Source organism: Bombus vancouverensis, chromosome 13, assembly GCF_051014615.1.
Source record: "Bombus vancouverensis nearcticus chromosome 13, iyBomVanc1_principal, whole genome shotgun sequence".
Taxonomy (NCBI): domain Eukaryota; kingdom Metazoa; phylum Arthropoda; class Insecta; order Hymenoptera; family Apidae; genus Bombus; species Bombus vancouverensis.
The window spans coordinates 5,308,263-5,323,991 of NC_134923.1; the positions used below are offsets into that span (position 1 = coordinate 5,308,263).

The 15,729-nt window shown below is 34.9% G+C and overlaps 1 protein-coding gene across 6 annotated transcripts in view; it reads right to left on the reverse strand.

The window, feature by feature from the left end:
• Positions 1 to 15,729, reverse strand: part of Ih (hyperpolarization activated cyclic nucleotide gated potassium channel Ih) — a 216,410-nt gene that overhangs the window by 88,894 nt on the left and 111,787 nt on the right. For 5 of the 6 annotated variants that reach the window (XM_076623894.1, XM_076623893.1, XM_076623892.1 and 2 more), the window contains exon 3: positions 4,805 to 5,075. In XM_076623894.1, the coding sequence (XP_076480009.1) occupies positions 4,805 to 5,075 (271 nt within the window). Of the gene's footprint in view, positions 1 to 4,804; positions 5,076 to 8,255; positions 8,482 to 15,729 lie in introns of those variants that run through there. The other variant, XM_076623895.1, reaches the window with a different exon arrangement.

Here is a 15,729-nt window from a genome sequence, read left to right on the forward strand (position 1 = left end):
AGCAGAATATAATTTATCATTGCTTTACATCGGTCTGTCACGTCCAAAGACGAAATATGAAAAACATTTGAATTTTAAACGATTTTCAGATATCAATGCAAAGCAGTACGAACGTAACCATCTTCGTGTCAAGCTCTTCTGATGATATCTAGAGACAGAGCTATGAATAAATTAACTATTAAAAGATTTACAGTGGAAACGATCTGCAGCTGTCTTTTCAATTTCCTGGAACCTTCGTTTAATTCTCGCGAGAATTATTGGATTTCCTTCTGCGATCAACAACAGTGATCTATTCTGATTCCACGATCAGGAAATGGAACGTATCCGCAGAACGCAGATTCTAACTATAAAAGTGACCTCTGATCTCTCTAGAGCCGCATGTCAGATGCTCGTTTAAAAGTTCGACTAAAAATAGCAAGTTCCGCCTGTAAGACCAACTATCACTGCGACCAGAGATATTTATAACGATGGATTCTTGAAAAAGGGATGCTCACTCGGTCTCGGATGATCCGAACCACGAATGCTGTCCTCACAAGCAAATTATCGCGGCCATTCACTTTTATTATACGTTGTATCTTTGATAAAAATTTCATTAAAAAAATTTTATAGAGATACATGATCTGTTTGTTATTTTACATTGAAAAATTTGAAATCTCGAGGAAGAAGAAACAATTATTTTTCTAATTGTTCAGTTCTTCGTCATTATGTCATATCATCGGAAGTTTAACCCAAGATTATGAATATTTACAACTTCGAATTCGCATTTGCTGGTCTAAAACTTCCTAAGTTCTAAAGCAAACTTGAAATTTCTAGCAATTCTATCTCATCTATCCTCCGACGTTAACGAATCCAAGGACCATAAGGTACCTAAATTTCACTTAGGCGATTATCAGAAGTCAAACAGAAATTCTCCGCGTTAAACTATCGTTAATACCTCCTTTATCCTAACGTACATATATTTCGATCAGCGATTAGAACGGCCGAGAGGTTGCATAATTGAAAGATTCCTCGGGTTCTTGTCATCAACGATCGCCAAAAGGCAACGCAGTAGGATCGTTAGCGGTGGTTCGAATGAAAATTTCATCGTGCGAGATAAGCTGGATACAGCGTGTCCTTGTATTATCAGTAATTAAAGAAAATTCTGAACGGAAGAGCGGGGCAATTTCAGGCAATTGCCACGACAAACGCCCGGTGCACTGTTTCGCGAATGGTTATAGTACGGTGCCTGGTAATTTCAGCAATTCCAACCTACGATCCACGCCTCAGGGGCCCTTCAGATGTAGATTTTCGATCTGTCAACCAGTTGCCAGTCCGTGATAACGGAGAAAGTCGGTCTTTTCAGAAGATCTCAAGTACCGACATCTTTTTCGCCAGAAAATATCGTGCGAATCATCCCTTTGAGTTACGTATACAAAATTTTTAATCATTTACGTTTGGTATTACTATTATGCCGAAGGGATGTCTTCGATCGCGTGAATTTTATAAATTTACTTTAAAAAATTATTAACAGAAATATTTTTGAAATATATTATTTATATCTAAAAAAAATTCGAAACTAAAATAATTTATAGCAAAAGTATACTATTACATTAGGATAATAGCAACGTTGATCGATTTCGACGAAATTTTCAGCACGTGCAAAACTGACAATAGCAACGTATTGCTTAATTAAGTTTTCATTGCAGAGTCGAATAAGAAAAATTGTAAAAATCGACATTTACACTATTTCCTTCGGGACTCCAGTCGACTGCAATTTTTCAAAAATTGTATTCACGCATCGTTCAAACTAATCCTTGTAACTTCTCAAAAAAAAAAAAAAAAAAAAAAAATATCAGAACGTCTGGTCGAATTTTAAAAAAGTTATTCCACTTTAAATTGTGTCCCAGTATTTTAATGTGAGCGATCGTATGTGTGCCCCCCTCAGACGTTTTCGGAATATACAGACGTTGTTAGTCATCGATTCTCAGAAATATTTCCTTACAATTAATTTTACGTTATATTGGATTGGCAACGATGATTGACGGTTCATTCAAGTTCGTTCTGAGTCGAGAGTGCGGTACCTGTGGCCATTGTTACAAGATCCGTCATAAAACTGTCTTCCGTCTCATATATCTTAAAGGTTATATATCGTGTGATTGTTCTATTCTAAAACACAATATAATATAGAGATAATTGTTGTTTCGATCATGCGGGCGTGTACTTGCGGTCAACTAGCAAAACAGGGCTAGCGGGCGGCCAGTTAACGAGGCAAGAACGCCCTTTTGAAATGACGTTTAAAGTGGACTTGTTAAAGATCTATTGTACAATTAAATTAGCCCTCTTGTAAAACATATACAACATATACAAAAATAGTGCCATGTCCGAATATCAATGTGGAATAAAACTGGACCACCATAGTAGTTTCAATGACCCGAATCGATCACATCAGTCTAGTGGCACGCGTTATCCCACGGGAAGAATATCTTCTTTGTTCGATCGTTCCTCGAAATATGTCGCGACGCAGACAGACGCATTCCGGTTGTTCGGATGGAACTGTCCAAGCCGCACGAGGAATTCGACTGCGATACGGGAAAGTGCCGTATACTGTCCAGGAAGTCAGAGGTCAGGGATCCTCAAAGCATCTATAATTCTTCCCAACATGGTTGACACGCGAGAATACCATTGGAGAAATTTTAACCCTTCGCAGTCCTGTGACACTACTAACGTATATAACCACATTCGTAATACATGGCGTAAAGCCATTTTGCTGGCGCTATAGGGACACGCGTAATTTGCATCGCAATCGAAAATGTGTTAGACTATGTTGATATACGCAACATGCATCTCTGCATGGCAATTTTCGGGGTAAATTGTTGGTTGATTTTGGTTTGTACGATAAAGTAGTGGAAAATGGAAATCGAGTAGCTGAAAATTGAGGTTTGAATTTAGCTAAACGACGTTTTGTTAAGTCAAATTCGAGATAAGTGGATTATTTGAAACACTTTGTTTCATTGAAATAACTCTCACGATGATTGGAGTAATTAATTACGCAACGTAAAGATTACGTAACGTAATTAATTACGCAACGAAAAGTTTTGATTTCTTCTATTCATACAAACTTGTTTAAAAAAATTCCAATCGAATCGGTGGTTACTCATCAATGTCAAAAGATTGAAGTTGTTGTCTCGATGAAAGATAAATAAACCTAATGCAAATGTCTGCAAGATTGCCGGAGACAAATGTTTATCGAAGCGTCCGTTATTCAATGTTAGCCAAATTTATCATCGATTGTTTTCTCCAGCAAGATTGCGAACTGGGTCAAAGCCGATCACCGCGCAATCGCGATGAAGAAAACCTTCGACGCAACTGTTTCGTTCGATTCGGATCTGCTCTTGCGGCGAAGCACTTTAATTAGTCATTTTAATTGGTAATTAGGCTAGACAGGAGTGGTAGCCACGCGATGGATCCACAAAATTCACTTCTCGTTAGCGATCGTCGTGGAATGTTGCTTTCAGATCGAATAAAAAAGAGAAAAAAATTTGAGAAAAATCTGCAACACTCTCTGTTTGCAACACGCTCTATTTTTCACGCAAATTAACCGATCTTCGAGGGTACACGATCCGATTTCTATCGGAAAAGAATTTATTCGACCCTGAAATTACCAACGATTTTTCTTAACCCCGCTGCGCTCTTTAGACCATTTCCAATTCACATATATTTTTTTATTCGCAAGAAATTTAGTAAATAGATCGAGATGAAGTGGAAAAATCACTTTTTTATTTAACTTTGAAATGAGACAAAATTAAAAAAAAATTAAAATATCGAAGGTATTAGAATATTTCTTGTCTTAATAATTGCATCTCTGGCTCTCATAACACATTTTTATTAATTCATCAGTTATTAAGTTGATCAGTTAAGAGAACTTACACCTTTGAACTCAATAGGTGGCCGTCATTTTCTGTTGTATTATATTTTATTGTGTTTCTCATGTTTTCTCCTGCGATCTTCGTATGTATAATGTCACATTTCAACTTCAACTCTAACCGAAGACAACACGATCGAGTGCAGGCAAGGGCCTTTAAATATCGAAAGTTAAATTTGTCGTTCAAAGCTTCTGCAATTAACTGGAGTATTGTATACATAGAGTGCAACAAGAATGTGCCACGCTTTGTTAAATAACCGCCTGTAAAAATAACAGCACAAAGAAAGATGCGTGACGTGCACATCCTTTATGAAATTCTTCGACAGCTCTATTAATAATTGTTACACTATGTTTCTAAGCTCAGATAAAATCTCGTATATTACGTGGCTTGCATCCGGAAGCTTCAGCCAACGTACGTGAAACCACAGGTACGTAACTAGATGTATGAAAAATTTGCTAATACAAGAGAAAAATAAGCCACATAATTTACAAAAAATTATTCAAATTCCTAATAATGTATTCTGTGCAAATTATCCACAATTATTCTGTATGGATTTATTAACTTTCTACTCGATAAAGATTGTAAATTGATCACTTTCACCACTCTGATACTTCTAATGTAAAATACCACCAACGACGTGATTAAAGAAAAACGTCATTAAAAATATCTTTTGAAGATGAAATCCTTCGTCAAAAGATACGACAAAGGCTGCATAGTCTACTCCTCTAACCAAGATATATCATCATACAGTATGTTTCTTGTAGAAAATCATACACTCTTTTAACCTAGGACAAGGTACAGCGTCAGTATGGCTAGAAACCATCTAGTTGGAAAATCGAGACAGGGTCGATATCTGGTTGCCTGTCAAGGTGAACGGTTTGATATCTGGCGGAAGGACTCACCGAAAACTGGAGCAAGGATGGATGACCCAGTGACCTGCAGCCTTTTGCCTGATCCGTTCCTTCATCAAAGCTTTCTTGCTTCCGAACAGCTTCATAGCCAGCTTGTTGTCGGTAGGCTGGAACAGGGCCTGAAGCTGATTCTTCAAGAAGCTCTGCTTGACTTCCTGGCCCGGAAGACCCGGGCCCGGCTCCTCCTTCGGCGTCCCGTAGAGGGACACATCGTCCACTCCGAAGTGGACCTTCCCGCTGCCCTTGTAATTCATCTCGTTGCCTAGAACATAATAACAAAAGCATTTTGTTAAGCAGTGTTGTTACGTTAAAAAATACACATTATAATTTTTTCGTCCTGATTCTGCTTATAACGCCTTATAAAGAATTTGTACGCTTATAGAATCTATTTAAGAATATACATACACTACCCTGTACTTACTACGTAAGAATTAGAATATTTATCGATGTTCAATATAAATTGAACAATACTGTTTTCTATTTTCATTTTTCAGCTGTTTGATTGTAAGTCAGTTATTTTATTCGCGACATATCTAAAATATTGAATGTAACCAATGGGTCCAAATGCTTATGGTAGATAGTGTACATGTTATGTAAATTCTCACGTAAGGGTTCACACGCACTCTCGTACCTTTTTGTGGATACTATGTTGTATAATTGTTGTATTACAGCGTTTCTTTTTGTTTTTATGTATTTAACAGTTATATTACAGTCTACAGATCCTAATGTCTAAACATTTTATCATCCATCTATCAGTTAACTTAATCAATCAAATGTTGGTTCAACGTCAACACATCAAACGTCGAATGTAATTAATTACAATCCTAACTTCGCTGCAATTATCTAGATCAACAACAGTTCAATCTGTCGTATACAACAACTTAAAATAAACTCACAATTTCATATATATAATTTGAAAATTATCTAAACTATAGTTCGATAGGTAACGATGCGAGTTACCTCCTGAAGCGTCTCTCTCCTCGATATGCGATGTGAAAAACTGTAACTCGTGGAACAAATTATATATACGTGTGAACCTATATAGTTGAGAAATTAAAAGAACTCGTAGTACTCGATAATTTCCAATTAAATACAGCAATTTGCTCAAATGTATAATCATTGGCTAGCAACGAGCATTCTATAATTCTCGTTTCGAATAAACAACGTTCAAGTCCAGTTACTGAAAAATGCTTCGACGAAAGCCACGTGAAATCCCCACTACGAGAATCGAGGTACACGCGAGCTCATTCCAATCTCCCATCGACTTCCTTTCCAGCTCTCAAACGCAACCATACGCACTATTGGCTCTGTTGAAGCACACATGAAACGTAAAAACTACCAAGCACCGTTTGCTCGTCGACTCCAGTTAAATACAGTTAACCGACAGAATTCTGCCTTTTTTCGTTTTACATTTGCAACGCATTGCCTCTAATAATGGAAGGGAGGGGGGACTTAGAATTTAAGCGGTTGAATATTGTAAATAATATTGGAAATCTGATCGACTTTCAATTAATATTTTCATATTTTTTTATGAGGACTTTTATTCGAATTGAATAGAACTTTTATTTGATTGGAATAAAAGTTTTTAGGAGAATTTTTATCGAGAAATTATTGGAGAATCTTCTTTTGCATAATTGAAATAACGATATTAGCTAATTAAATTATGTAAGCGAAATTGTACGAATAAATTTTGGAACGATTCTGATTGAAGTGTTAAATGTTTATATTTAATTCATTCACTTAAATTAGAAAAAATTACTGTGTTAATTTGTCATTATTTACCCTCTAAGATTCTATAATTTTTTTCTAGCATTAAAGCAAGTTATTTTCTTTTTTGTCATGGGGCTCTTCTCTTTGCCTCTGATTTTTCTAGTGTAACAAAGAACGTTATTTAAACATTCGTGCAATTCTGAGTGGAATTTTCGGTATTACTTTTTGAAACCTTTTAAGCCAATTACCTGGAGATTTGAGTCATTTTTATATAGAGATGCCCCGTTTTTCTCTAAAAGTTTTTGGATAATTTATTTGTTTATCATTTTAAATAGATAGTTTATAATTTATCTTTTTAAATCAATTCTGAACAAATCAACTGTTCTTAATGTTTTAAGAAATCCTTTTAATCATTTTCATAGATAATATAAAAATATTAATCTTTGGGAAGCAATAGATCTTGGGGCTTTATAATTATAACGAGCCAGTAATTCTTGTGAACCAGAAAAATCGTTAGTAGACTACTTCGCAATCATAAATGATAATTTCAATGGGACATGAGTTTGAAAATTATTATTGCAGTAGAATGAAAGATCGTCATTGCTAAGAATAGGTTTTTATGAAGGTGAGGAACTATGTAGTTACTCTGCGATAAAAATCATCAATAAATCAATTATACGCACAAACTGTTGCTAAGAGGATGCAAGAGCTCTAAATCGACTTGATTATTACTAGTTGAATGATGTTGGTTTCTGTTGTAAAAAAGTCTCTACCCTACAGCGAAAGATGAATCGCCATAAGCTAGACTACATCGATAAATCATTTCTCATGATCATATAAGAATTTTATAATTAATGAACTAAAATATAGTATACCATAAACTTAATAACCAAGAAATATACTTGAAAAATATTCCTAACGTTCTTATAAAATTTCCATATACATAGTATCATCTGAGAAGATATGAAATTAGGTAATTAACTAGTACAAGATAGAACTCATCGAGTGATTTATTTCTACGAGGAAACAACAGAATTATGAAAGTCTTATAATTTCCAAAACGAGATACGATACGGTATCAACCTATTTAGAAGATTTCTAAACGTTATGCCAATTCATAATTATTCAGAATTATTACCAGGAAATTTTTCACTTTTTAATTTCAGACTGCATGAGAAGATCTTATCATTCCACGAAAATAACGCATTGTCAGTTCTAGTTTAAAATGGGAACACATAATAAATCTTGCAATAAAAATACATAAAAAGTGCATGTAATAAATATCAATCAAATATTATTAAATCAGTGTATTAAATAATGTTAAAAAAATCAAATGTTATCGATCTAAGCATGTTAACCACATCTCGTCACAGTGTTAATGAAACTTCAAAAACTCATACATGACACACACAATATATTTATAAAAGTTTCCTACAATAAATGTCCAAGTACTCTCGCGAATCATTATATATTTATTTATTTAAATAAAGCTGGTTTTCCTACAAAATGCACGACTCTCATAGATAACTCTTTCTTTCCAAAACACTATGCATCATTTCAGTAGAGACGATATGAACACATATATAGATTAAGGTTATCTTAAATCTTTCCGTTTCTATACATTTAAGGATCAATCTCGTTATCAGATCAACTACAGCGAAACCTTGTCCTCGAAATGCCACCTAGCCTCCATAAAATCCGTGATTCTTCAATTCCTCGGAACAAGACTCACCAAACTTCGGCGTTGCTCGCGCGTGCGACAACTTGGGCCAGCTGGAGACAAGGACAGGACAGCCCTTGTTCCCTTGCTGTTGGTCTAGCTGTGTTTGTTTCCTCAAGAGCGGCGTTCTCTGCTCGTCGAGCTGACTGGCGCGCGCCAGATCGTCGGCCATCGCCCGAAAGCAAGCGGCCTCAGGATCGCGAGAACGGTCTGCCCCGTTTACCGTGTAACTGGTCCCCGATGCAGAGGTTGACTAATGACGAGCGGAACACGAGGAAAAAGAAGCCACGCGGCCGGCGAAAGCCAGCCAACCCGACCAACCCACCCAGCACCACGGCCAGAACGAACGGAACCCAAGTGGAGAAGAAGAGAAAAGCAAAAGCGATGCAGTGGAACAGAGAGAGAGGCAGAGAGAGAGAACGCTGAGACTGACCGGTTTTATTGTGGAACCAAACGACGACGCGGCGTTCGATTCTTTTCCATGGCATTCGACGAGGAACGCATGCAAATCCTCCGCGCGACAATCTCCCGTCAACCTTGACACTGGAGGCGGCTAGAACGTCACGAGAACCAAGCCTCCCTTCCACTAATCGCCAATGATAATTCCATTTGTCTCGTCCCGTGTTTATATCACGCGAGATACCTATATATACGCATCTCGTAAGTTTTGTATGGTTGCTCACAAATTTGGTATAAAGTATATTTGGTATAAAGGATAATAATCCGGACTGCAACACTTTCTGTCTAAACCTTTCTGTCTTTTCCAGGGCTATTTTAGATCGCTGAAGCCGAAAACGAGGGACATCTTTCACATTAGGACAAAGGTTCTAATTGTAGAAATCCATGTACGACCGCGACCATATAAAGCGGTGAGCGGCAAAACAAGCGATGGCATAGTTAGTGGCAAATTTGTTGCTTGTCGTTCTCTGTATGATCACAACTTAACCGGGCGTCTCGCGCAGCCTGGAAAATGAAGAATATGCTAGAACCTAATCCACTTCTGGCGATTCAAATATACAGAAAGTAAGCCATACTTTCTAGTTAGGAACAGCAAATTTGAAAAAAGGTAGCGCCAAATTCCACGAGGATGTCGTACATCAACAGGTTGACTGAAACCTTTCCGCCTTATTCTCGTGGAAAATGACTCTCATTTTCGACTCTCGTCAGCAATTTCAAAAATCTCTAAAAAGCGTCTTATTAACCGAATGAATTATATTAGGTTGTCCGGAAAGTGTCTTTCTTTTACAGCCACGTCTTTTACAACAACGCATTTTTACACAAACATGAAACCTAATCTGTCGAACGTTGTAATCTTTAGTTTGATAGAACAAAATGGATCAATGGAAACGTAATTCGATAAAATAATATAAAACGGAAAATGTTGTGTATCCATTATTTCCTTATAAAACGAAAGAAACTTTTTGGACGACCTAATAATAACCGTGTCTCGTTATAATGTCAATGAAATTTCAAGATATTTCACGTGACACGTACTATGAGCGCATAAAAAGTTTTCCATCGTAACAGAAAATTCTGTTCAATTCATGAGCCATTACGATACATCGTCTAATGAACATATTAAATGCGATTTTAAAATGTAAAACTATCTTTCGTCGCAATCTAACCAAGCAAGATAACGCAAGATGACGCGACGTACACGACAAGACCCACGCAGAATTCTCCCTGATCTCATTCGCCTGAAGCGAATTCGAGAGAGTGGATTCGCATTCTCATGGAGAGCGCTTGAGAAATTTGAGCGTGCGATTCTTCAGAGACGGCTGTGTGCCGCGTGAGAGAAATTAGACACGCCCGGGGAGATTCGTCGAGAATGCAAGGGTGTTTTTAAAGAGCCTTGGTGGGTTTGTAGGTGTTGTTAGCGGTTTGGTTGCATGCGAAATGCTTTGGGTGATTGAACTTTAAAGTTTAAGAAGGTAGAAAGACTTAGCTGGGTGCCATACAGTTTGATTTGAGATTTTCGTAAAAGGTTTTAACAAAGGAATGCGTGTTCTGTTGTTTGTGCGATTGTAAATTCTTATCTATAGTAGCGTAACGTTGGATTATTCTAAATTCCATTTATGCTACATATTTTTCCGTTACGTTTTATCATGTTTGCTTTTGTATTTAAATTCGAGGAATGTTATTATTTGTTTCATTCAGAGAACATTTTGTGAACCACATAGCTGGCAATAATTAGAGAATCGTTTCTAATGTCATTTTGATTTTTGCCTGTGCCTATGTACAAGCTTGACCTTGTGTCTGTATATATTTTTTAATTGTCTTGAATTTTTATTAGCGTCATACGACTAACATGACAATTATTAAGCCTGTTTGCTTGGCTCGAATAAAACCGCTCATGGTAGCAATATCCTAGTTCTGGTATTTGAAACTTATGAAGATTCAATGTATTTAATTTAGTTAACTAAACTAACATTTATAAGCTAAATTACGATAGTATATGTAACTACAAATTGTCACTAATTAAGTATTAAATAACCAAAAGTAATGCTTGATTTAATAAGAATAATAAATCCTGAAGAACTTCGGACCTCTCCGCTTTAGTCGTTCAATTACAAAGTCTACCAGCTGAGAATCGTTTCGAGCGATTACGAAGAGGAGCAATTTCCATGAACAATACGAAGCGTAGAAGGGCGTTTCGCGTTGAGAAAGGGATTTTAGCGAAAACATTCGCTTGAAAATCAACGTCGTAAGTGGAACGACTTTAACGCGACATTCGAGACCGAGCCAGTGTTACCGTGACAAAATGTTCTCTTTCCGGTGTCTTTGTAGGACCGAGCTTTGCGACAGATAATTTGCCTGATAGACGAGGAGCGAGCAAATTATCTCATCCGAGAGGGAATCGACGAAGAGAGAGAAAAAGAGAGAGAGAGGAAGGAAAAGAGAGAGAGAGAGAGAGAAAGAAAACCACTTCTTACTACGCTCCAACGCGCAATTTTTGCTACGTAACATTTAATTAACTTCAGCTTCAATAATCTTTAATTATGTGTGTACGATTATTCATGTGTATACGTGTGTGATAACGAGATGATATCGGTGAATAATTCACATTCGTTAATTATGGGAGTTGGCGCTTTCAGAAAATATTGAAACGTCGATCTCGTTGAATAAACAGCAGGTTTTAAATTAATATTGTGTTTGCATTAACAAACGAGAACATTACAATTTTCACCAATTACTGTAATTTTTTTTGTTTCGGCTTGTATTTGAGGAGAATAATATAATTATCGTTAACTAGTTTAATTTTCTCGTGTTGATTGGATTTGATCAACGAGATACGTTTTATACCATTATGTTTGGTGTTAATTTCGAAAGAATAATGGAATATCTCCGTGTTGAATGTCTCCTCTTAAGTTGCGAGAAAGGTAATAAAAAATTGCTTTAAAAAATGCTCTGGTTAATATTAACTGCTTTAATGTTCTGTAGTTTATTTATAGCCTGATCCTTGATAATTGGAAGATATAAAGATTGGAAATTATTAAATTAATAATTAAAGATGTAGAGATTGAACATTGAAGTATTCTTTTCAAGATTTCATTTTCCTTGGGAATATCTCTCAAAATCTTCTTTCAAGATTGTAAAGTTTTGACAATTGAAAAGGAAGTTCAAAAACGAGAAAATTGGAAAGTTCGAATGGTCGAAAATTTGTAAAATCGGAACTATCCCAATTTGAGAACTTGAATATTTGAAAATTTGTAAGTTCGAAACTTCGTCAGTTAAAAATTTTGGAAGTTCAAAAGCCATAAAATTCGAAGATTTGAAGCATCGAAAATTGGGAAGTGTAAAACATCGGTAACATGAACATTTGAAAGTTTATACATTCGATATTCAAATTTCCAACATCGGCAAACTGAAATTTTACACGTATTTACAATTCTTCCTACAACCACCTTAATTAACGTTCTACCATTTTAACCAAACATTTTATTGGTCAAAGGAAAATTATTCTACAGACTTCTACTATAACTTCGTCAATTATCTTCATATCTGCCTTTATACGCGTACATATAATTTTACCGAATTGATTTCAACAAAGAGCAATTAATATACTCTCGTCCCATGTAATGGCATTCCTTTCTCGTTTATGAAGCTTACTATACATTTTAGCAAATGAGAAATGTTTTTAATCTCCTCTCCGATAATTCCTTCCATCTTCTCTTTACTAATTAAATATTTTCTTCTATAAATAGATACGTCGTATCTATCTATATGCATTTCGGTTTTATTAATTAAATTCGCCTAAAATACAATTTTCGTAATGTCTTGTAAATACAAGTTCGAGAATAACAGAAACTATTTTGAATATCGCAAACACTGATTCATACTTCAACGTAATTTAATGGCGATTCCATTGAAGCTTGAAATAACATTCACTAATGAATCGACGCCACGGTGAAAACCAGTAACGTTAATCGCTTCTTATGAAACAAATATTCCACTGTAGTAAACAGGATTCGTGTGATTTGGTATTTTTATTCAACAGCTCGTTTATATGCGCTTGGAGTTTTGCATTAATCGATTATCATACTGTTGGTCTATATCGTTACGTACGTAATTATAAATATCTGTTGACTTTTCTAATTCCTCACATTGTTGAAAATTTCGATTTTTTTCAATTTTATTTTTCTATTGAGCATAAAATATTCCAAAATAAAATCTTCTGTATTTGCTCCAATTCTTTACGTCCCACTTTTCAATTTCCTTTCAATTCTTCGCGCTATTTTAAATTTCAAACATTGTCTCTTTTGTCGTATTTTTTGATTTACCGTAAAACATTCCACGAAACAATTTTTTTTATTCTTCATATAGATCGCTTGCTCAAAGAAAACATATTAGATCGTTCTATTTTCGCCAAAATGCATGAACGTTATATTCCTTAATTTTTTTAATTTAGAATTTTTCTCAAACAAAATATATAATATTTTTCTCCGACTTTAAACAATTGATCTCTGTAGATAGAGGTTGGGTTAAGAGATGGATTAAAAGATCTGAAGGGATTAAATAATCAGAGAAATTAATGGAAGAAGTTAAAGCGTAAGTTAAGGGTGGAAATGAATTTTGTCGAAAGTGAAATTTCATTTCTTCTCGTTGGCAGTCGGTTGTCAGGTGCTCGTAAACATGCCAACTAAATGTGCGGCTAGCTCGATTGCTTTTCTGTATTGCAACAACCGATAATGGGCTCGTTACGGGCATTTGTCGACGAATAAACGGCTTATTGAACGAGCATTCTTACGGTGCTCCATATTTCCTCACGCGGACACGTGTGCCAATAACTTCGAATTCGCATTTCTCATTTGAGGTTTCCTCGACAGAAATATTCTACGAGCTTTCTCCTTGATTAATTATCATTCGCATACCTATGTCGGTTTAGCATTCTTAATTATCATTTCTTGGTTTCAGATCAATATCGCGATAATTTAATATGAGAAATATAAAAAGATTAAATAAAAAAAAAAATTTTGCATGCAAATTTTTAACGTTTCTTAAATATTTAGGGATTACGCAACTAAACAATGTTATATGCAAATAAAACATTCTTTTCTAGTTTGAATAATTTCTAGTTGACAGTTTGAAGATAAAAAACTTAGTATTTCAGAATTACATGAATTTCTTTTTCTTTTTTTAAATATAAAGATGTGCTGTAAGCTATATATATGCGATATAAGTGATTGCACAATTAAAAAAAATTCTTTTTATAGATTAAACTCTCTTTTAATTAAATATTATTTTATTTACTATATCATTTGTTCAATGAAATTTATACATATATAAGATATATACATGTATATGTTATATTATACTAAATTTCTTTTTAAATAGAATTAAATAGAATAAAATAATATTGGCTTAACTGGGTCGGAACATGATCGGTTCATGAAATGTTTCAAATAAATATCGTCGTGTTTCATGGCATCATTAATATTCCACATTCTTGATCTTCATTGTTTTTATAACAAAAGCAGATATCTGGTCGTATTAAATAATACACGTATATTCATTCTTAATTACCGTATTGCATATATAGTTATAAAATTATTAAACACTGGCTGCTACTGAAATATACAACTAACCACCTCTCGAGCTGCATTCTTTTGTTTCATCAGAAATGTCTTTATTTTATGTAACGACGTTCCAATACGCAGTTTGCTGCTTTATTTGCTTGCCTAAATTATTTTATCGAAACACAGGCGCGAAAACTAGAATCCAATGTTGGTGTCACAAATAATCGAGCCGACGCAACATATGCGTTAGATGTAATGGTAGCGGATATATCAAGTGATTATGAATTTAATAAAAGATCAATAGTCGAATTGAACTTAAAACCATCACTTATGGCTATCATGCTTGAAAAATTACGGTTCGATGAAGAATTATGGAAATTGAATTCTATTCGTTACTTTCCACTTTATTTCAAAATGTTACCTCATCTTTTAGCGCTTAATTGGAACAACTATAATTGGAACATCCTCTCGATTAATTCCTTTGACTTATTCGTAGTCATCACCTTGGAAGTATAACGGAACACTGTTTCATAGGTGTGGCAAAAAGAAGGTTAAACTGTTTCGACGATGCGACCACAAAGATGTAGCTGGATTTGTATGTGAAGATAGATGTGTTTAATTCTATGTTGCATTAGATGAGTAGTCTGATATGTCTGTGGAAGAGCGTGGGTGCTCTTTGTATAAGTGCAATCATCCTTAACTCTTGTTTCTTCTTAATCTTTTTTTCTCAAGGTAAATTGGGCTTTCAAAGATTGTTCTCTTTTAATTTCAACATCCTCGATTTTGAAATCTCGATTTTCGTTAAGGAGAGAAAGAGGAGCATCGATTATCGATTTCTTGAGAAATATTTAGGATGATTATTTATAACTATTATTTCGTATAATAAAGTTAAATACGAATGGTAGGAAACTATAGACAATAATATACAGCTGAAGATTCGCTCTTTCGAGTAATTATTGCTATAATAAAAGAACTGTTCAGATTGTAGAAAATGCTTCTAAATTTTCCACAAAACGTGTCGGAAATCTCGTATGGAATACGAAGAGTATACATATATATACGTCGCGAGCTGCGCAATTAAATTTCCGGTGGGGTAAGATTCAACTGTAACTGAACGCCACTGGACAAAACGACGAGCGTTCCTAATCTTGACACACTATAACTTTTATCAAACTTTCCAATCTAATTTCTAGAAAATACAGCCATTGCAACTATAATAATTCTTGATTCGTCATCGTAGAAAATTCAATGAACGATTTTTTTTTAATAGATACTTCATACTTCAATGTAATATAAGTCTGAAGAATAAAATAAAATACGATTTTTCTATATTTATTAAAATATCGGTATTGTAAATTTCATTAGCTTTCTCCCACAGTTAAAGTTATTAATCAAAAATTAAATATAAACTCATATGCGTGTGTGTGTTTGAAATTATAGAAGTGTCCATATTCTGAGTTCGGAATAAC